General features: G+C 35.1%; 1 protein-coding gene across 2 annotated transcripts in view; it reads left to right on the top strand.

Moving 5' to 3' along the window:
• RNF145 (ring finger protein 145) overlaps positions 1-22,174 on the top strand; it is a 57,434-nt gene extending 35,260 nt beyond the window's left edge. For both annotated transcript variants that reach the window (XM_077895681.1, XM_077895682.1), the window contains exons 6-11: positions 2,990-3,165; positions 6,599-6,739; positions 9,499-9,681; positions 16,513-16,660; positions 17,732-18,088; positions 20,545-22,174. In XM_077895681.1, the coding sequence (XP_077751807.1) occupies positions 2,990-3,165; positions 6,599-6,739; positions 9,499-9,681; positions 16,513-16,660; positions 17,732-18,088; positions 20,545-20,931 (1,392 nt within the window). In that variant the 3' untranslated portion in view covers positions 20,932-22,174. The remainder of the gene's footprint in view (positions 1-2,989; positions 3,166-6,598; positions 6,740-9,498; positions 9,682-16,512; positions 16,661-17,731; positions 18,089-20,544) is intronic.
• Positions 22,175-22,640: the final 466 nt, after the last annotated feature.

The raw sequence follows: 22,640 nt of genomic DNA on the forward strand, positions 1-22,640 counted from the left end.
CATGGTCATGGTAACATTCTAAATAGCACCTGTTTTCTGCTAATTCGGAGCATCTGGGATTTTTTTCTGATGATGTGTTCTGTAGAGAGGCAATGAAGTGAAGTGATTCTGTGGAAGCAGAGTGTCTGGGTTTTTACTCTGGCTCTACTGTTTATTAGCTGTGTAACCTGGACTTAGTCACTTAAGTTGGCTTATCTATAAAATGGAGCTAATAATAACAGTTATACTCAACTTGTAGGATTGTTGTGAGATTTAAATGAGTTCAGTGTGGCAGACAGTATTCAGTATGTGTTAACTATTATGATGAAGACAATACAGATTTGAAAACCTAGAAGTAAAAATCCTTATTTTTCTTCTGATTAAAGTCCTACAATTTTTTCCACTGTATTTGCCTAAGTTATGTAAACTGAGAAGTTAAGTAGTTCTGGGTTATAATATGATAGATTTTGTCTAGATACATTGATTTTGCCAATGTCAATATGCTTCTATCTTATTTTTTTTTAGCCTTTGCTCTAAAACAGATTATTCTCAGACAGAAACAATAGATACTTAAATATTTCGATTTGACTTGATGTTTCAGTATATAAAATAGATATTAAAACTGACATTGATATAAAAAGGGAGTTTTAATTATCTTTTAAAGATTTTTATTTATTTATTCATGAGACACACAGAGAGAGGCAGAGACATATGCAGGAGAAGCAGGCCCCATGCAGGGGGCCCAATGTGGGACTTGATCCCTGGACTCCAGGATTACACCCTGGGCCAAAGGCAGATGGTCAACAGCTGAGCCACCCAGGCGTCCCAAAAAAAGAGTGTTAAAATAGGCATTCTTTTCTACCTTTTGGCTATGTGTATATGACCGTAAGGTACAAGAGGCTCTCTGATTGACTAAACTGAAATTACTAAGTGAAATGGGATTTTTTTGTAGCCCCAGGGGCAGATTTCCCAAAAAAATTTCCCTGACCCTTGGCTTTAAGTTGATTCTACCTTCTTTGTTCATCGTATCTAATGATTAACTTGGGCAGTTTTCCCGAAAGTAGATCTTTCAGAGAAGAGGAAGTTCTTTTCATCCTCAATGAAGAATTTTTTCATGAGTAAGGGTTGTACTTGTATTCAGAGTAAGAATGAGTAAAATATGTATTTTTTCTTTGAATTCTATCTTGTGGAGCTACCTCAGTTTGTAGGAAACTGCAGACAATCAGTAAACATTATTTAATCATCATAAGGACAGAGCCCTCATTTCTCAATGTCATGTTCACCTTCTTGGTTGCCTTAAGATTCATGCATTACTAGATGTTGTAGTTGAAAATATAGGTTATGAAATCCACAACCTCGAAAGAATTGGATAGGCAAGAAATGGAAACTCTCAGGCTTTTTAGTCATCTGTTCCTTGAATGGAAAGGAGGAAAAGTACTTTCTACCTCTCAATAATTAATTTGCTGCTAGTAATTTTGCAGCTAGTTGGACAATCACTTTTTCTTTCAATATTTTCTAGTAGGGGAAAAATGGAAGTTATTTTGACTGGATTTTAGAAAGCATTTGATTTACAGATAAATTTAGAATAATCTTAAATTTGAAGTCATTGCACTTTAACTTAAAAGATCTAGATGTTCCTAGGGATCGGTATTAATCAGAAAAACAAAACAAAAACAAACAAACAAACAAACAAAAATCAGAAAAACTTATAGTCCGTGTATTTTAATTTAAGAAATTTATAGTTTATTGAAACATTCTGGTAGCACATTGAGAGTTCCAGCGAGACCATTTTGCTGTGTAGGTTGGAGTTTGTAGCCTGCCTTGCAGAACTCTGTTGTGTTACCAGGGTCTGGTCCCTGGCATAGTAACTCCAGAAACTTGGTTACATGTATGCTCTTAGGCTGAATCAGATTATGAGAATTGATTCCTCCTAATCAATCTCATAAGAGATTGTTTTACAAACTAGAAAGCTAATTTACTAATTAGTAGATTAATAAACTTGTTTTAGTTGTACCTTTTTTCCTGGCGCTAATGCACTAGACAAATCAAATAAATTGAGAAATGTTGTTTGATAAATACACAGGAGGAGCAAGGGGAATCAATCTGTCTGGGGGAAAGACTTGCTAATAACTATCTTTGCTCTCCAGTAGAGTAAACTGTAGTGTTTATTCTGTCTTCCATCACACTGTTTCTCCCCTAAGACATTTCCTAAATTAACCCTGAAAAGTTCTTCCTGTTACATTGCTCCCTTTTCTAGCCATTCACACTATCACATCATTTATGGTAGTCCTGATCATTTTGATTTAGAGATGAGTAAGTTTACAAAGTCTTCTTAACCTGCCTTTGATACCTGCCTTTGATGTAGTTTTACTCTTTTTTTTTTTTTTTAATTTTTATTTATTTATAATAGTCATATAGAGAGAGAGAGGCAGAGACACAGGCAGAGGGAGAAGTAGGCTCCATGCACCGGGAGCCCGACGTGGGACTCAATCCCAGGTCTCCAGGATCGCGCCCTGGGCCAAAGGCAGGCGCTAAACCACTGCGCCACCCAGGGTTCCCTGTAGTTTTACTCTTGAAAGCAACTTTACTCTGAACCCTAAGGGCAGTTTATGATTGTCATTTTTTTTTTTAAAGATTTTATTTATTTATTCATAAGAGAGGCAGAGGGAGAAGCAGGCTCCTCGCAGGGAGCCTGATGTGGGACTCGATCCCAGACCGGGATCACACCCTGAGTGGAAGGCAGACGCTCAACCACTGAGCCAGCCAGGCATCCCTGTGATTGTCATTTGATGAGTGTGTGTCAAGTGTTAATAACGCAAAATCAGTGAATTTTAGAAAATGTACTAACTCTCTGTATAGGCTAATAACTTCAAAGCAATTTAGCTGAAACAATCCTACAATGAAAGAGAAGCGATTTAATTTTTCCTTTTAAGTACTTTAAATTCTTTTATGTTTAAAAGTGTTTATTGAAGTGATACAAGATGTTGTCCTATCTTATGTTTTTATTTAGGTAGTAGAGGTATATGGCCTTCTAGCCTTGGGAATGTCTCTGTGGAATCAGCTCGTAGTCCCTGTGCTTTTCATGGTTTTCTGGCTCGTCTTATTTGCTCTTCAGATTTACTCCTATTTCAGTACTCGAGATCAGCCTGCATCACGTGAGAGGCTTCTTTTCCTTTTCCTGACAAGGTAATTAATAAGAACATATGATACTGTACATAACCTTAGGAAAAGAAAATTTTTGTCTGGGAATAGCAAGTTTTGTAAATTTCCAGTTATATTAGAATACCCATATCTAATTAAGATAGGATTTTCATTCGGTGGATGCCTAGGTTTGGCAGTGTAGGGAGGTGCTAAGCTAATAATGGTATATATTTGACTATAGCAAATGATTTGTGAAAAGGAACATAGCAAAATTTAAAAATATTTTTTCAATTTCAAGTTAAATTATTGGTTGGGTCAATAAAATGTTATTAGAAATAATTATCATTTACTAAGTATTTAATATGTATCAACTATGCTCCTAAACACTTTTTCTTCACACTTAACCTTGACAGCAACCCTGAGAGATAGGTGCTTTTGTTATCATTTACTATTTTAATAGCAGAGGAGACTCTACCAAGAGTAACTTGCCCCAGATGACACTGCTAAAAGAAATAGTGCTGATGTCGAACTCCATCTTGAGTTCAAACCCAGTGACTTACTTTGCACTGTGCCCCATTATTTTTAATGTTTTGCTTTATTATTCAGATATAGTCAAATAATTGGGGAAATGAGTATATTGTAATTTTTTGCTGTTTACCCCAAAGGAATTCTAAGACTTGTTTTTTAAGATTTAGTTTTTTAAAAAAACGTTTTTAATCGTTGAAGTCCTTTCTATATACTAAAGTATCTGTATTGTGAGCTTATACTATATCCGCATTTGTCATTTTCCCACTCTTGAGTTTAAATCTGAAGCCCTCAGAATCTAGCACATGGCTATATATCTTCATTCCCTGGCACATAAAGACAAGAATGAAACTCTGTCCTTTGGGAAAGTATGTATAGGCAGATAAAAGTGTTGAGTTTTAGTTAATAGAGCCATTATTTCTCAGCCAAGCAAGTGATGGAGCAGTGTGCACTAAGTGGTGTAGGGAAAATGTTACACAGTGCTAAGTATCAATAAAAATGTCATAGAACAGTACCTATTTTATTTTAGTAAATAAGCAGAATAAACTTATTGGCACTGAGTCAGATTTTGTACTTTCTAAAAATAACACTTTTAGTTGATAAATAGCTTATAAGCATGCAATAAATTGATACCAAATACATTTTAATAGCCAGTTCATTACTGATTAAATTCCACTGCTGTTGTTTTTTTATGTAAATATTATGGAAGTTTTATGAAGAATTTTTAAATGATCCAAAATAACTCAATTTAAAGAGAAAGAATCCTTTGGTTAGGACGGTAACTTAAGAGTGGCACTGGGATTGGTCATGTCTTTTTTTTTTTGAGAGAGAGCATGAGCAGAGAGGGGAGGCAGAGGGAGAAGCAGACTCTACTGAGCAGGGAACCCCATGTGGGGCTTGATCCTAGGCCCCTGAGATCATGACCTGAGCTGAAGGTAGATGCTTTTCTGATTGAGCCACCCGATGCCCCTGGGATTGGTCATGTTTTAACGTTTTAAACTAGATTATTAGCCATTAAAAAGCACAGATCAAGTGTAGCATAGTGTAAGGCTTAACAAATTAGTAAGCTGTGAATGAATTTGGACTTATTTACAATTTGGACATATTTACAAACTGAGAAAGTAATACTGAAATTTTTAGATGAGGTTTAGGTATCTTTCCAAAATAATTTTCTCTCTATTCCTTTTTTATACATAGGATAGATTACCCCCCTCTTCAAAATAGGAATGTTTTGCTTTTTGTGAGAAGTTTTCATATAGTTCTTCTGTTCATTTATATCTCTGTAAGCATTGTTTGTTGTCCTTGGTGCTCTTTTGTGCCAGGTTAGATTTGTGTGTTGCCTTGGTAAAGAACAACTTATTTACAAAAGGAAGATTGCAAGTTTATCAGCATACTCTGACTAAACAAACCAACTAAAAGCACATGCAAACAAAGGGTTTGTTTTTGCAGCCAGAAAATAGAAACTAAAATCAGTAAAACCTTTCACTGAAGAGAGGACGAAAAGTTCTATGAAGTTTTCCAAACTCTTTCAGTTCCCTCAAAGTTAGGTGGGAACTGAGAGGCTTTTGAAAAATAGCCTCTTGAAAATGTAATTAAATCATACTGCTTGGATATAAAAGATTTCTCTAAATATGGAGTCAAGAATAGAGAAAGAGTCTGGATAATCCGTAAAATTTTCAGTCTTCCAGTGAGAATGAAGTAAAATTTGTAGTATATTATTAGCCATGATTATCACTTTTTCAAGTTACTAGACAATTTGTTTAAACTTCATATATAGTGATTTCTCTGAGAAAAATGTCACATTTCAGAAATTAGATTTGTAAGAATGCCATAAAATCATTCCTTTAGGTTTCAACCACCATGACTCATAGATATTTTGACTCCTAAAAGAAAACCAGACATTTTTTTCTTATCATAATGTACATAAAAGTAGATGTTTTCACTTAAAAACTTACTTATAAGCAATTAATTGTGTATGAAGGATAACTGTTTAGCAAAAGCATAGAGCTATGTAGTAAAGGATAGGTATTGTTTGCCTGAATGAATTCCTCATGTATACAAATGAAATTCTTCACTGGAATTCTAAAACATCTCTGAACATTTGTTAAATGCTGTTTAAGTGCTAAGTCCAAATTATTATTACATAATATTAGATATGTTTGTAAAATAATTATTAATAAGTTTGTATCTGATATGTTCAGTGAAAGAATTGAATGTATTTCTGTAAAGTGTGAAAGTATTTCCAAGCTTTAGTTAGTGTAAGGTCTTTCAGTTCTCCTTATAAGTAGTATTCATAGCAAACTTTTATGTTAAAAACTGATATTAAAATAACTTTTGAGTGGGCTTGAGTTATATTCTTGGATATGCTTTTGAAATAACCCAGAAAAATGCAATTATATAAACCTAAATTAAAAAGTATCAATAGTATGGAAAATACTCTAGTATTGAGAGGAGTTGAGGGTTGCAAAGTCGATAATGGGCCTGGCCTGATAGCATTTGTTCAAATAAAGAGTTTTGATAAGTCATCAAATTAGCACAGATTGTTCATAGTTTGAACAGTTTGAATAGCCAACATTTTTCAGGGGGAACTGTGGGCAAGTATACGAGTCTCTTCAATATCAGCACATTAATTATATGTTTCTTAGGGTTTGAACAAAATTTAAGCCCTTACTGCATTTGAAAGAGGTGATAGATAAATAAAAATACTTTATTTCAGATATAGTGCTCTATACTGAGTATTTGCCAAAGAGATTTTTAAAAATGTAAGTTAGGGTAATAGGAGGGATTTAAATTATTAGTGGAGAGATTAAGTGAATTTACCTCAAATTTTGGTTTAGGGTTTTTGAATTGATGAGGATCAGATCAAGGTTGGTGATTATTTGAAGACTTAAGATGGTTTTATTTCAAATGGAAAATTTTTATCTGTTGATATTCCCCCTCCTCTTCTTTCTAGTATTGCTGAATGCTGCAGCACTCCTTACTCACTTTTGGGTTTGGTCTTCACGGTTTCCTTTGTTGCCTTGGGTGTTTTGACACTCTGCAAATTTTACTTGCAAGGTTATCGCGCTTTCATGAATGATCCTGCCATGAATCGGTAAGTTCTTGACTATGGTTGTCTCTAGACATTCAAGTATTATATATAACTTGAAGAAGTAATAATGAATTTCAGAGGAAATGGATTTTAAGATTTTTTTTTTTGAATGGTTGCAACTATTTGGATTTGAAATACTATGAAAAATATAACTTTCCATATGTAAAAGGTGGATTTCCATATGTAAAAGATGGATTTTTAGTGTATGTGCATATCAGTATATATTGGACACTTGTAGATTTAAGAGATTTGGGGAGGGGCGGGGAGGGAGAGGGAGAGAGAGAATCTTAAGCAGGCTGAATACCTAGCATGGAGCCCCATGTGGAGCTCGATCTCATAACCCCTGAGATCATGAGTCATGAGCCGAAATCAAGAGCTAGACACTTAACCAACTGAGTCCACCCAGGCACCCCAAGAGATTTTTGATAGCTTGCTTTTTCCCATTTGAAGTTTACGTGCAGCCCTATTAAAATCAAATTTCTATATTTGATACTTAAAAAATTTTTGTGTGTGTGGACAGAATTTTGATAATGATGTTTCAAAGGATGCATTAATGAGAATGCAGAATAGTTAATCTAGTTATTAAATCAGTAAGATCAGATATTGGGAAACCTTATTTCTAGAACTTGTCATGATTTTGGTTTAACGTAGGAATTTTTAATGGTTTAATTTATATAAATTTATGTAATCTCTTAAAATTTTTATGGAATATTTCAGAAATAGTAGATGGTGAGTACCTTGTAAATTAGAGGAAACAAATTGTTTTGGGTGTACATTAGTTTTTTTAATGAGAAAAAAACCTATGCTTCATAATCTTTCTGCTAGTCTCAGCTAACACCTTTATAATGGCAAAAGAGGGAGGAGGGCAAGAAAGAAAAATAATTTGTGTATAAACTCACAAAATTTATACCATTCAGAAAATATGAAATGGGAAGTGAAACTCTTCCTCCACCTGCTTTACATTTCCTCTCCCCAAAGGTAACAGCTATAGACTGTTTATTTTAAAATTTCTTATGGGAAAAAGTGCACATATGTATATTTTTGCTATTGTTTTGGTTCATCTCCACATACTATACACAGTTCTACACCTTATTTTTTCACTTAAATATGTTTTAGATATTTTTTATGTCAACACAGAAACCTCATCATTCTTTTTGATAAAGACATAGTATTCCAAAATAAAAATGTTTTTCTTTTTTTGCTATTAAAAATGGTACTGTTGTAGGTTTTCTTTTTTTTTTTTAAATCTCAATTAGCAAAGTTGAGAGAATAGTAAAATGAACCTCCATATACCTGTCGCCCATTTCCAGTAATACGGCCAGTCTTCTGTCATGTGTGCCCCTACTATCTACTCCACTTACTTTGTCTCTGCCATAATCCCCAGCTGCATTTGTTTGCTACAAATACTATTTCACCCATAAATATTTTAGTCTCATTTGAAAAAGCATAACTACAGTAGCCTATTCATTCTCAGTAAGAGAAGAATTCCTTGACCTCAAATTCCTAGTTGGTGTTCATATACTGCCCCCCTCTTTTCTTTAACATTTTGTTTGCTCAACTTCAGATCCATAAAGGCACATACTGCAGTTGGTTAATATTTTTTAAGTCTTTCTTTAATATTTAGGTCCCTGCTGTCTCTGTATTTTTTCCTTTTCATTTTATTTGTTGAAGACACCAGATTGTCCTATTTAGTTTTTCAGTCTGGATTTTGCCAATCGTATCCCTGTGATGCCACATAACATGTTCTATATTATTCACTATATTTTTTTCTTACACTTAACATTTTTTGTATACATCCATAGGGTAAATTACTACTAATAAGATTATTGAGTTGAAGGGTATGTACATTTTAAATTTATTAGCAAGTTTTTCTCTAGAAAGATTTTATCTGTTTTATCAACATCAGTCTCCCCATTTTTTCTCAAATTCCTTGTCAATGCTTGCGTCATCAAACTTTGAAATATTTGCTCATTTGTGGTTTTGAAAACTGGACTTATCCTTTGCTCAGTTATTTTTGAGAGTTCTTTATAAATCAAGTCAGTATGATTTTGTACATATTTTCCATATGGAAACTGAATTTCAAAAAAAAAAGTTTATGTCTTCTAGTTCTTATAGTCTGCTTAAAGAGATCTTTCCTACTGCAAGATTATGAAGACATTCACCTATGATTTTATTTTTTATAATCAAGATATAGCTCATGATATAAATGTATATAATTCAGTGGCTATCTAAGAATGGTAGAGTAGCTGGCTCATTAGCAAAACCTGGTTAGAACACTTCTTTTTGGGCAGCCCGGGTGGCTCAGCGGTTTAGCGCCGCCTTTAGCCCAGGGTATGATCCTGGGGTCCCGGGATCGAGTAGCCTGCTTCTCCCTCTGTCTGTGTCTCTGCCTCTCTCTCTCTCTCTCTCTCTCTCTCTCTCTGTGTGTGTCTCTCATGAATAAATGAGTGAAATCTTTAAAAAAAAACAAACAAAAACTTTTATTTATCTTAGAAGTTGCTTTTTTTCCTCCTCATTGTATGCTAAAATAATAGATATTATGTTTTCCACATATATAATGGTATATTATGATTATATATTACTATTACATCAGTGTTATATATGTTAATATTCTGATCAGATTTTTTTGTCTAAGTCAGAATAGATCACAAATACATAACCGTCTACATCTTTGGATTATTTTCTCTTGGAATGAAATGAAATTCTGATTATTGTTTCGTTTTTTTTTTTTTTTTTTGAAAACGTATGCTTTTTTTTTTTAGGGGCATGACAGAAGGAGTTACGCTGTTAATCCTGGCAGTGCAGACTGGTCTGATAGAACTACAGGTTGTTCACCGGGCATTCCTGCTTAGTATTATCCTTTTCATTGTTGTAGCTTCTATTCTACAGTCTATGTTAGAGATTGCAGATCCTATTGTTTTGGCGCTGGGAGCATCTAGAGACAAGTAAGAAACTTCCTAAAGGAAATTTTTGTAATATTCTTTATATGAGTTTGTTGTCTGAAGATTAACATAATGTTTAGAGACAGAAAATGGATGAATAATTGGTATTAGTTTAAGGTAACAAGTTTACTTTTTTATTTTTTCTATAGGTTTGACTTTTCTGGTTTTTCTCTCAAGATTGTTATAGTTAGAAATCCTATCAAAGGCCATGTAATTACAAGTCAGCTTTTTCTTCAGAGAAATTTAATTAATATTTTTTATATTTGTCCAGTTTTAAAATGAAGAATGGAAAGCATCAAATTTAGTCCAGGAAATATAGTAAATAATATAATTTTGTTCTGTGTAATACTAACACAGAGAAAGCATTGGGAGAAAGGAGAAAATCATTTGAAGGAAAGAGAAATAAAGGCTCTCAGGAAGTCATTAAGATAGGCATCTATGGGATAAGGCCTCATCTCTTGGCCTTTAGACAGTTGCAACTTAGGTTTTAATGGGGATTCTTGATACCTTATGGGACCAGTGAAATTAATAGCTGCATTCATGTTCATGCCATATTTCAGAAGTTTTCTTAAGAAGTAAAAGTCAGGTTATTATTTAGCTCTAAGATAGTACTTCTAATTCTATCTTAGAATTAGTACTAATTCTCAGAATTCTAAGAATTAGAAGTACTAGTTACAGTATAAAATTAGTTTATACAGGACATTTTTATAAAGAATTACTAAAAATTCAGCACCTGTTGACATTCTGGTGATTTTTGAAATACCTGAATTTATTGCTGCTTCGGTAGTGTTTTATGAGTAAGGGAACAGGCAATCTTTTGGGAGATAAAATTTCTACAGCAGATTTTTAAAACATTCCAAATTAACATTTTAATTACAGTTCATCAGATTTATCTTTTTTATCCCCATATCCCACATTGCTGAACATTCTGAAATTTTTCTCAAATGGTAGAATGGCTGCAAGAATCAATTTAATTTAAATAAGTTCAAAGCTCTTCGATTTGTTTCAGATAATTATAATTAATTATCGTTATTTGAGATTTGGCTTTGAGGTTTAAGGTATCTCAATGGAAGCATTTAAGATGTTGAACTCAGTGGTGAACTCGATTAAATGCTCATTTAAATGATTGAGTTGTTTTTGACCTAAGTACACTATTTTGTCATTTCTGGGGATATCATTTAGCAATATTAATTATACAAATTAATTTAGCATATACTGATAAGAGTAATATAATACTATAGAAAGTATTGGAAAAGAGAAAGAAAAAAATATAATTCCACTGCCATAAGAACCAGTAAATCCAGTTCTGATTCCCTCCAGGATGTTGAAGTAGCCTCATTACTGACTTTTTCCTCCAATGTCAAATACAGAGGATAAAGGAGCAAAACCAAGAAGCCTTGTGTGTGGGTGTGGGAGGGTTATTTTGCATTGGTGTCAGTGTTCTTGCTGGTGTCTGCTGCAGCATTAGCCTTAAGCAAGAGGGGCTCTTAGCTGTCAAAGGATGAAATAGGGATGGATTGATTGTTAGGATTAGGTTCTTGTCTCCTACCATCACCTGCAGTAATGAGAGAGTACTATCAACAGCTATATGCCAATACTTTTTAAAATAAAGGAAATGGAAGAGTATGAGAAAAATGTAACTTACTAGAACTGACTCAAGAATAATTTAAAACCTTGGATAGTTAGCTGTTAAAGAAGTGGAAGCAAATGGCAAACATCTCAACCCAGATGGTATTACAGTCAAGTTCAAACTTTGAAGGAACAGATTATATTTATTTGAAACACAGACTTCCAGACAATAAAAAGAATGCTACCCAACTCATTCTGTGAGGCTAATATAATCCCTGTATTGAAATCAGATAGACAACTTGAGAAAGATAGTTTTATTTCACTCATAGTAGTGGGTACCATGTAGCTTTTGTAATGCTGGCTTCAGTATATACAACTTGAGTGTTGGAGCAGAGAGCCCCCAAACGACCCCATGTATGTTGAACTTTGGTACATGACAGAGGTATGTCCGATGAGTGGGGACAGGTGGTACTCTTCCATAAGGTTGCTAGAAAAAAATGGTTTCCACTTGGAAGAGGATGGAATGGGTTCCTATCTCACATCATATAAACAGAGGATCAACTCTGGAATGTTAGAGACCTAAAAACTAAAACTCACATAGGCTAATATATTTTGGACTTTTTTTTTTTTTTTTTTAAGATTTTATTTATTTATTCATGAGAGACACAGAAAGACAGAGGCAGAGACACAGGCAGAGGGAGAAGCAGGCTTCATGTAGGGAACCCAATGTGGGACTCAATCCTGGTACTCCAGGACCATGCCCTGAGCTGAAGGCGGATGCGCTTAACTGCTGAGCCACACAGGTGTCCCTATTTTGGACTTTCAAGTAGGAAACAGTTTCTTAAACTGATAGAACTGCTGTGGAAGACCAAGACTAAGAATTAAAAATGATTATGATTGTGAGAGGAAAGAGTGATAAAGCTAATGATTACATAATAACTTTTTAAACCTAAAGTTAACTTTACGAATTGGGAGAAGATATTCATAGTATTTATACTTGCCCAGGAATTGGTATCAATATATGAATAGCTCAAATGAGCAAGAAAAATGGATGAAATTAATTTTTATTTTTAGGCTTTTGGTGAAAGAGGAGACACATTAATATGAAGAGAGGTTTGCTATCTTTAGTGATGAGAGAAATGTAAATCAAGACCACATTGAAGTGCTATTTTAAACCTGTGGAATTGGCAAGGAGTAAATAAAGTAAGGAAGAAGGGAGAGAGAAAGGAAAGGCAACTGATACCTAGAGTGAAAGAAGGTCTGGTTTCTGGTGGGCGCGTGTAAAGTGGTGTAATCACTTTGGAAACAGTGTGGCCATTATCTCCTATGTGTATACTGGACATTCTTGCACATGTTCAGTAAGGATATGTAGAAGAATGTTCATAGCACAATTCACAGTAGCAGAAATCTGGGAACAACCCAAATGACAATCAGACAGCAAAGTGGGTGAGTGAATGTGATGATAGTCACTGTGGAATGTTAGAAATATGGTGACACAGAAAACAATATGCATGATTCATAGCGTTATACAGTTAAAAAGTAAATCCAAAAAGATGACAGTATAGAATGTTATTTTTATGTTAAAAACTAAAGATTTAACATATATTCTTCAGAAATACATACAGATTAAACAAAACTAGAAATAAGGAAAGCAAGAAAATAAAAAGAACACAGATTAATAAAGTTAATGCTTTCAATGGGTGCAGGGAGTAAGGATGTGGAATAGGCATGCCTGCTATATGGTTAAATGTGGGTTATTGTCCATGTCCTCGCTTTTGTATAGAGATGGGTTCATTACAATATTAAAGATAGCTAATTAGATTACTAATTCAATAAAAGAGGGACACCCACAGACCAGTGGTGACAGTGTATTCTGAATCAAGGATTATGATTAATTCAATATTCTGGGGATTGAAAAAGGAAATGAAAAGTATCTTAATTCTCAAATTAGAGAAATAAGAATATCGACATTTGTATAAAACTGCTCTCTGTCATTAAAGAAATAATTATTAGGGGAAAAAATCCTCCTATGTCTTTGGAGTTGCTTGGACTAGAGAGAATGTCTAGTGTTTAACTTAAAAAGGTATCTCAGTTTTAGCCATAGGGATAATTGTTGCCTTTATAAATTTAATTCTAGTTTTTAACAAGGAATTTTAGAGCAATGGTCTCTTTACTCAAATTATACAGTAGATTTTTAAATGACAAACTTCTAAGAAAATGGATTGGGGTGAATATAAAATTTTAAAACTTTTTCTAGTTGAATAACTTATTAATAAGATTTCAGGGTAATTTTATGATATTTAATCTGAAATTAGATTTTTGATTGAATTTTAACTACTTAAACAAGGATATATATATTTGTGTATCTAACATACACACCTGTGTTTGTGTATATGAATTTGCATGTTTGTATGTATACTCACTTATGCCAAAATTAAACATAATTTATAACTCTTGGCATAATGGTATCTATGCTTTCCTGTGTATATATAAATACACATTTGTGCCTATATGTAAATATATACCTGTTTTATACAAATGGATCATTGCTTGATTTTGAAAATATATTTAAAGTTTTAAGGCAAATTACCCTATTAAAATAATTTATAATTAAACATCTAATCAAGTATAACAACTGTTATAGTAATTCCTTCCTGCCTTTCTTTAAAAAGAATAAAACTTTAACCGCTGAAAAGTTTGTCCCATAACTTTGGAAGGTAGAAATGTTTTCAAGAAAAGATGTTTTGCATCTTTTAAAGTACCTAGCTTTAATTTGTACCATAATAATTCACTTTCTTCTCTGAATTACTAATTATAGATAGTCCCACACAGTCTAGCATTTAACTTTGTGGTTATTTTTCCTTCCTACCTATATTATTATAGCTAAAGGTAAAAAGGATGTTTTATGCCCCCCTTTTTTGTCTCCTTGAGACTCTATGGATTTGACATCACAGATGATGATTTTTAATTAAAACCGATTAATTTTTTTGCAGCCATGGACTAAAAACTATTTTGGTTGAAATCTACATTTCCTCATAATGATTTTATTTATTTTATTTTTATTTTTTATTTTATTTTATTTTATTTTATTTTTATTTTTATTATTATTATTTTTTATTTTATTTTAAAAAAAAATTATTTAGTCATGAGACAGAGAGAGGCAGAGACACAGGCAGAGGGAGAAGCAGGCTCCATGCAGGGAGCCCACCGCGGAACTCCATCCTGGGTCTCCAGGATCACATCCTGGGACAAAGGTGGCGCTAAACCGCTGAGCCATCGGGGCTGCCCCTCATAATGATTTTAAATAAATGTTCATGTTTTATAGGAAATCACTAATAATTCTAAGTCTTGATGTTCAGTTTACATAGATGGTAATTTTAATTGAGTTTTATGTTTTAAGAGAGAGGAGAGCTGTTTTGGGTTCATGATGATTTCTTTTTAGATTTGTAATCACTATGTTAAATTATTCCATCTTTGGCTTTTATTTACCCAGGAAATGGAAATAACTAATATCTTTTTTTTTAATCCTTGTGATAGCCCTCTTACCATCAGTTTGCTTGTAAATTGGATATATAAAGTAACTATAAGTAAACTTGCAGGGGATGGAAATCATCTTTTTTTCTATTGTATGAAAACATTTTTCAAAGTTCTGCTTAAGGCACTTGTTGGGGAGGGTTTTGTTTATATATCTTTTAATTTTTTAATTTTTATTTTAAAAAATACTTTATTTATTCATGAGAGACACAGAGAGAGGCAGAGACACAGGCAGAGGGAGAAGCAGGCTACATGCAGGGAGCCCGATCTGGGACTCGATCCCAGGACTCCAGGATCACTCCCTGGGCTGAAGGTGGCGCTAAACTGCTGAGCCACCCGGGCTGCCCTGTTTATGAATCTTTTAGAACTTGGTATACAATCTGTCTTACATTGGAGTGAATTTAAGGGATGATTTACTAGAATATTCTGAGGTATAAAGAGGTACACAAAAGAAAAAATTACATTCCTTCTCTACAGGGCTCCTTTGTATCCTCCATGAGATAACTATGATAACTTTTGTCCTGGTTATATCATAGGACTTTGCATTTGGTGGATAGATAGGTTAAAAAAAAAAAAGTAGTAATCAGTGGAAAATAATTTGAAAAATACAAAGCAGAAATAACTTTCAAGTTTTATTTGCCACTTCAAACAAGCCTTTGAGCTTAGAAACTGAACTTTGCAAAGGAAGAATTATTATTTTTTTCAAGGAGTTTAAATTTGGGTGATAAGACATTTTTATGTGTGTGTACATTTATATTATTTAGATAATAACTATAAAATAAAAATATGTAAGTATACAATATATAAATATATCGTTGGAATAGTACTACAATTTTAGTGTATGATTGGCTGGTAACAGTGTTAAGAATTCTGAGAGGGTCAGTGATTCCTGGAGGAAGGATTCATGTTACCTGATTTGTTCAGTTCGAGGTAGCCGAAAGGGTTTAGAACAAGAGAGTGGAGCAGAATCATTTCTAGTCAGATGTAAAAGTGCTTGTATTTCTCTGGGAGTACAGTTCTTTAACCATCTTTGCTTATAGTGGGGAACAGATGTGGACAAGTTTGGATCAAAAAATTAGAAGTCAAGGAGCTCAGATGTCAGGCTAGAAGTTTAGAGAAGGCATTGAGAATTTTAACACTAGTAGAACTTTGGGAAGATTAATCAGGCAGGCAGTGTCCAGGATAGATCCGACGCTAGAGGAAGAAGACCAGCTAATAGGTCCTACAATGCAGTGGTTCATAGTTTTTCGCCCACAGACCCGACAGATGTGAGGATTAATTTAGCTGTTGGAGAACCAGTCCTCTTAGTAATACTGTGCTCATGGTAACAGAGGTTTTCATCACAGTGCAGCAGGTGGGAAGATGTCTCATGACTTAAGATCTCATATTACTTTTAAGGAATTGTTAAGGCTTAATGCTCCAAAAGCCTGAAATCCCTTTGAAATTGGTAGGAATGAAAATGGAACTGAAAGTTAACTATTGGGAAAAAAAGAAAGAATTGTGCTTGGCAATTTTGACTAAGTAGAGAAAAGAGAAAAGGTGAGTCATGTAGCTTTGAAATACTAGGGCTATGACCCTTGCCCTGAAATCTAGTACAATGACTGACACAGAGAAGGATGCTTAGTAAAGGATTTGGGAAATGTCAGTGTGGCCCAAGACCTATCACGTGCTAACGTGGTTGTTGTGGTTCTGGGTGACATGTGCTTTAAAGAAATATTTTTCTTTTTCTAGGAGTTTATGGAAGCACTTCCGTGCTGTGAGCCTTTGCTTATTTTTGCTAGTGTTCCCTGCTTATATGGCTTATATGATTTGCCAGTTTTTCCACATGGATTTTTGGCTGCTTATCATTATTTCTAGCAGCATTCTCACCTCTCTTCAGGTAAGCCTAGGAATAATTAACTTTATCTAATAACTGATTTTCTTATTTTTCCTTCCAGAAAAGGAATTAAGCTATTTCTAGATGAATGATTATAAGTAGCCTATTTAGGTAATTACTTTCTGCCCTACTCATCAGAAAAACATTAATTACACTGATTTGAGCATTGGCATTAGACAGATGGTAGGTTATTAAAACCACACCTATCTATTTCACTGTATTTTTTTTATCAAGGTAGACTTTGCAAATGTTTAAAATGATACAGATCAATCATAAAGCTTAAATTGATAAGTCACTAAAATAGTAAAAGATAATATAGCTTGTTTGGAGTTTTTTTTTTTTTTTAAAGATTTTATTTATTTATTCATGAGAGACAGAGAGGCAGAGACACAGGAAGAGGGAGAAGCAGGCTCCCTGCAGGGAGCCCGATGTGGGACTCAATCCCTGGTCTCCAGGATCAGGCCCTGGGCTGAAGGTGGTGCTAAACCACTAAGCCACCCAGGGGTCCCTCCCCCCCTTTTTTTGAGCATATTTTTAAAATAAAAACCCACTCGAAAATATCCTTAGTTTCCTGATGTATATGAATATATAACATATGTGCATAATACATACAACAGACAATAATTGCCCTGGAAATGATAAGCTTCTTATAACTTGAAGATGGATCTTTGCTGCCTGATCAGTAAGCTATAAAAGAAGATATAGCACTGCGAACAAAGATTTATTCATTGTTCCTTGTAGAAGTAAAGGTTCTTTGAAAGTTGAGAAACAGGTATGACTACAGAATTAGGAAAATGTAGATAGAATTTTAATGGGTTTTGGTGATCTGGGGAATAAAAGGAAAGGATGAGTCGGGGAGAAGTGATGACTAATCAGAGTTCTTAAGGTATGGCTTTTTGGTATCAAATGCTTGGATTGCTGAGATCACCCACATTTTAATTATACCACGGTCTCTTCTGATATTAAATATGGTATCCTAAAAGTATTGAGAATATTGTTATTGCTTAAAGTCTATGAAAAGCCTTTCTTAATGGTCACACTCTGTTTTAAAATACATGTATTTTTTTCCCCCAGGTTTTGGGAACACTTTTTATTTATGTCTTATTTATGGTTGAAGAATTCAGAAAAGAGCCAGTGGAAAACATGGATGATGTCATCTACTATGTGAATGGCACTTACCGCCTTTTGGAGTTTCTTGTGGCTCTCTGTGTGGTGGCCTATGGTGTCTCAGAGACCATCTTTGGAGAATGGACTGTAATGGGCTCAATGATCATCTTCATCCATTCCTATTATAATGTGTGGCTTCGGGCGCAGCTGGGGTGGAAGAGCTTCCTTCTCCGCAGGGATGCTGTGAACAAGATTAAATCATTACCCATTGCTACAAAAGAGCAGCTGGAGAAACACAATGATATTTGTGCCATCTGTTATCAGGTAACTCACGCAGTAAGAATCCATTTGGGTGGGTTGTCTATGTTTCCCCTGGGACTTTAACCACATTAACCAAATTTAAGTTAAATTTCTAGGCAGAATTATTTCCTTGGTTAAAAAAAAATAGGTCTCAGAAATTACTAAAGACCTGATAAAATATTTCCATTTTATTTCTAAACTAAGTTTTTAATTTAGTCCCTCAAGTTCTAATTTATTGTTTTTCAACATTGCTCACCCATAAATAAAGGAAAAACAGGTCAGGTGTATTTTATGTTTACTCCTGAATACACACACACACATACACACACACATACATATATATATATATATATGTACTATCAAATATATACTATCAATCAGGAGTCAGCAACTTCTGAAAAGTGGTGTGCCAAGATTTTGACTCTTTTACTTCTGGAATTTCCAGGATGGGGAAGAAGTATTCATTTACTTAACATAGGTGGAGAGAGTATGTGTTTACCTGTGGGTTGATAGATATGAGATGGATACAAACTTGTGTTTATGGAAGTGGGGGCAGGAGGATATCGTTTAGGCAGCCAGTCAGTGTGCCATTGTAGTTGGCCTTTCTGGCATCTTTGGCATGTTTGTCATGACAATTAAAATTGAAAGATAGTATTTAAATGAGTTTGGTAACATCACAACAAAAAATAGGCCAGGAGTTTAGTCACCAGTAACCTGTGCAAAGGGGTGGTTGAGTAGCAGCTTTTATAGCTATACCGTACTGTTGGAAGTATGGACAGAAATTAAGGGCAACAACACAAACTCTTCCTTTGAAATCACTCTTAAAGAGTGTAGGCTGGTGGAATAAAACTATAGACAGTGTCAGTGACTGAGGGAATGTTCATTGTCAAGGCTGCTTTACAGTCTAGAGGGTGGTGTATATGTATTTGTGTGTGTTTAAGATTACCTAGTATAAGAATTTTGTCTAAGAATAAAATGCAACTACCACTTTTTTTATTGTTATTAGAACATACTTTTGGGTACTTGTAAAATAATGTGTTCTGGGTTGGTGCATTTGGGGGACTAAGGAGTATTGTAAGGTTACCCCCCAGTGAAATGGTCATTGTCTTAGTTTTGCTTCCTTTGTGCTTGCTAGCATCATGGTACACAGAACAGAGCACATTAAAGACAGGGCACATCAGCTTCAGCAGCTGATGTCTAAATATTCCATCTCTGGGATTTAAGAGTCTTTCTTTTGTATTTCCTGTTGTCACATCACTTTTTTTGAGGTGCTAGAACTACCTGTTGATACCACACAGAAAATGAAAGTCAAATTGCTTAATTTCCCAGCTGGCTGCTTTTCCTTGGATGGCTTTCTGCTTAAAAGTTGACTCCTAGGTTGTTACCAGCTCTTGGCAAGGAATTTCTGTGACAACTACAACTCCTTGTTTTGGGACTTCAAACGAAATTAATGGTTGAGTCACCAATTGTATATTCTTAACAACTGAAACATCATGTCCTCAGCCTTCCCTCCCCAAGCATATCTTCTGCAAGGAACATTAATGCAAAGTGTACCACTTCTTAATCCAGTGGTTATCAAACTTTAATGTGCATAAAAGTCATATGGGTGGCTTGCTGTTACTACAGATTCGTGAATGCCATCTTCAGATACCCCAATTCAGTAGGTCTGGGGTGGCCCAGGAATATGCATGGTTAACCAGGGTAATTGTGATGCCAATTGAGAAGTGCTAGCTTGTCCAGGCCATATTTTGAAGAGTGTATTACTATATACATACAGTTATGTCCCTTATTGAAATTGCCACTTCCTTGCCAATACCCTGGTGTTATGTGGCTGATTTTGTTTCCTTGCCAGTAATTTCATCGTAGAATAGTCTGTTCAGCTGTGTTGAAGCCTAACTGTGGAAAGTCCAGTTTTCGTCCAATTTTCTGAAGTTCTAATTACACTCCTGCCATGTGGGGGAGAGACCCAGTAATCACACTGCAGTAGTTGTGTGATGCTCATGTTTTATACTAAGGCAGAAGCCAGTTCGTTTCTTTCTCATTTTTGGTTTTTGCTTCTTTTTTTTCTTTTTTCTTTTTTTTTCAACTGTTTAGCCAGTGGTTCTTGCATTGTTGGTATAAAAGGGTCTCATGGGACACCTGAGTGGCTCAGTGGTTTAGCGCCTGCCTTCGGCCCAGGGCGTGATCCTGAAGTCGCGGGATCGAGTCCCAGATCGGGCTCCCTGCATGGAGCCTGCTTCTCCCTCTGCCTGTGTCTCTGCCTCTCTGTCTCTCATGAATAAATAAAATCTTAAAAAAAAAAAAATGGGTCTCTTGATGGCAAGAGGATTATCACTATAAAATGAGTTTTATTCTAAAATCTGTGTTAGATATTTTCTCTGGGGAATTTGTGGAAAAGAAATGTTGGACCTAGAGTTTGGGGTTAGCAGCAAAGCTTTGAGATAATAGGCATTTATGAGGTATCTTTCCTCCCCTTCTAGGACATGAAATCTGCTGTGATCACACCTTGCAGTCATTTCTTCCATGCAGGCTGTCTAAAGAAGTGGCTGTATGTCCAGGAGACCTGCCCTCTGTGCCACTGCCATCTCAAACACTCCTCACAGCTTCCAGGGTTAGGAACTGAGCTGGCTCCACAGCCTCATGCTGGAGTTGAGCAAAACATCATGCTTCAGGATGGAACTGAACCTCCAAATCAAGAGCATCCTCCAGGGACCAGGATGCAGGAAGGTTCTAAGGACAATAATGAGTGCATTGCCACTAGATCAGATAGCCAGGAAGGGACTCGTGATCCTAAGGAATATCCTTTTAGTGCAAAAGATGAAGCATGTCCTGTCGAGGTCAGCCTAGAAGAAGAGAAGCAGAAGTAACACTTTGATACTCTGGAGAAGTTAACTTACTATGAAATTTGAGCTCAGATTTGAGGAATGAATGTATGAGATGATGAGGCAGGAAACTTGACATTCCAAGGATCTGATCCAGGAAGTACTCTCAGTGGAGACTGCTTGCTTTCATCCCCATGACATTGTGGGAAAAATTTTGCAATGTATGCTAATCGAAATGTATTTATATATCCTATGCTGATATTTTGTAGAGGTTTGCCAAGAAAATTCAACCTCAACAACTTCAGAAACTGCCCCTAATTTGTAAGGGATAAATAAAATCGGATTTGAGTGTTTGGAAGGGGCTAAAGAAAGGACGATAAAGAGCATCAGGACAGCATGGGAAGAAGCAGGCAGAAGCGGAACTGACATTTCACTTTCTATGGAACAGGATCATTCCTATTGCAGAGTATGAGTAGTGACCAGCCCTATTCACCACCCCCCCTTTCCCTCAGTTAATTGGAACTCAGTCAGGTGATAATTGAGTTTTGTACAGCACTGAAATTGCAATCAAAGACGTTAAGAACATTGATTGTATTCAAAGATGGAAGCACGCTCATACTTTGTATGTGCTTTAGGGGAGTGGGTGGGTGGGCACTTGGGCCTTGCGGGTGCATTCATGTAATCTGAGACTCTTGAACTTTATGATGGAGTCTTCAATATTTTGATGTATATGAAACTTTTGTTAATATATTGTATACTGTGTTGGCTGTGTGAAGTAAACTAAAACTCTAATGAACACTTTGGGGTCCACATTAGTGTAGGAGACTAAAGTGGGAAGGGCTTTAGGGCACTGATAAAGGCCCTAAGTGTACTTTTTGATCCTGTGTAATGTTAAATTCTTGCAACTGAATCAAAACAGTGTTAAATTATGGCAATATTTGCACTTTGGGAATGAGTACATAACTGTATGATCACACTCTGCAAATGCCACTTTTAAAGCTGTTAATAGACTTTGCACCTTTTCTTTGACAAGGATGTGTCATATTTAAATTTTTACATTCATCATGGCAACAGGTAGAACTGGGGAGGGGGGAATGTAATTTTTTATGGGAATTTTGATATGAAAAGAAACTAGTCATTTATTTATACAATAGGCTTGGCTCAAAAGTGTTTTTCAGACTCGATATTCCTAATGTGGGATGTGACTTTATTTTATTTTTAGTAGCAAATTTGGATGTAGACTGACAGACATAGCTGAATGTCTTAATAAATTTAAATTTGAAGATAACTGTTTTGTTCCTGTGATGATTCTTACTGTAAAGTGTTTGAAATTCTCTTCTTAGAAGGTTTTGTTGTTATCTAGCTAGGTTTCTTTCATCTTGATCCCTGTCAAAAATGCCCTGCAGATGGCAGAACTTTTTGATTGAAAATGACCAGCTCTTTGAAATTGTCTACACCAGGGGAAGCAGACCTAGCTCTGCAGTAGAAGCATTTAGGGAGCTTTTAAAAAAAGTACACATTTCATGGATGGGCCTAGAGGATCTTACACTAAGTGAAATCAGTCAGGCTGAGAAAGACCAATACTGTAGGATTTCATTCATGTGGAATCTGAAAAACAAAACATGAATAAGCAAACAAAAGCAAAATCAGACCTATAAATTCAGAGAACTGATAGTTGCCAGAGAGGGAGATAGTGGGATGGGCAGAATGGGTGAAGGGCAGTAGGAGACACAGGCTTCCAGTTAGGGAATGAA

Source organism: Canis aureus, chromosome 4, assembly GCF_053574225.1.
Source record: "Canis aureus isolate CA01 chromosome 4, VMU_Caureus_v.1.0, whole genome shotgun sequence".
Lineage (NCBI taxonomy): Eukaryota > Metazoa > Chordata > Mammalia > Carnivora > Canidae > Canis > Canis aureus.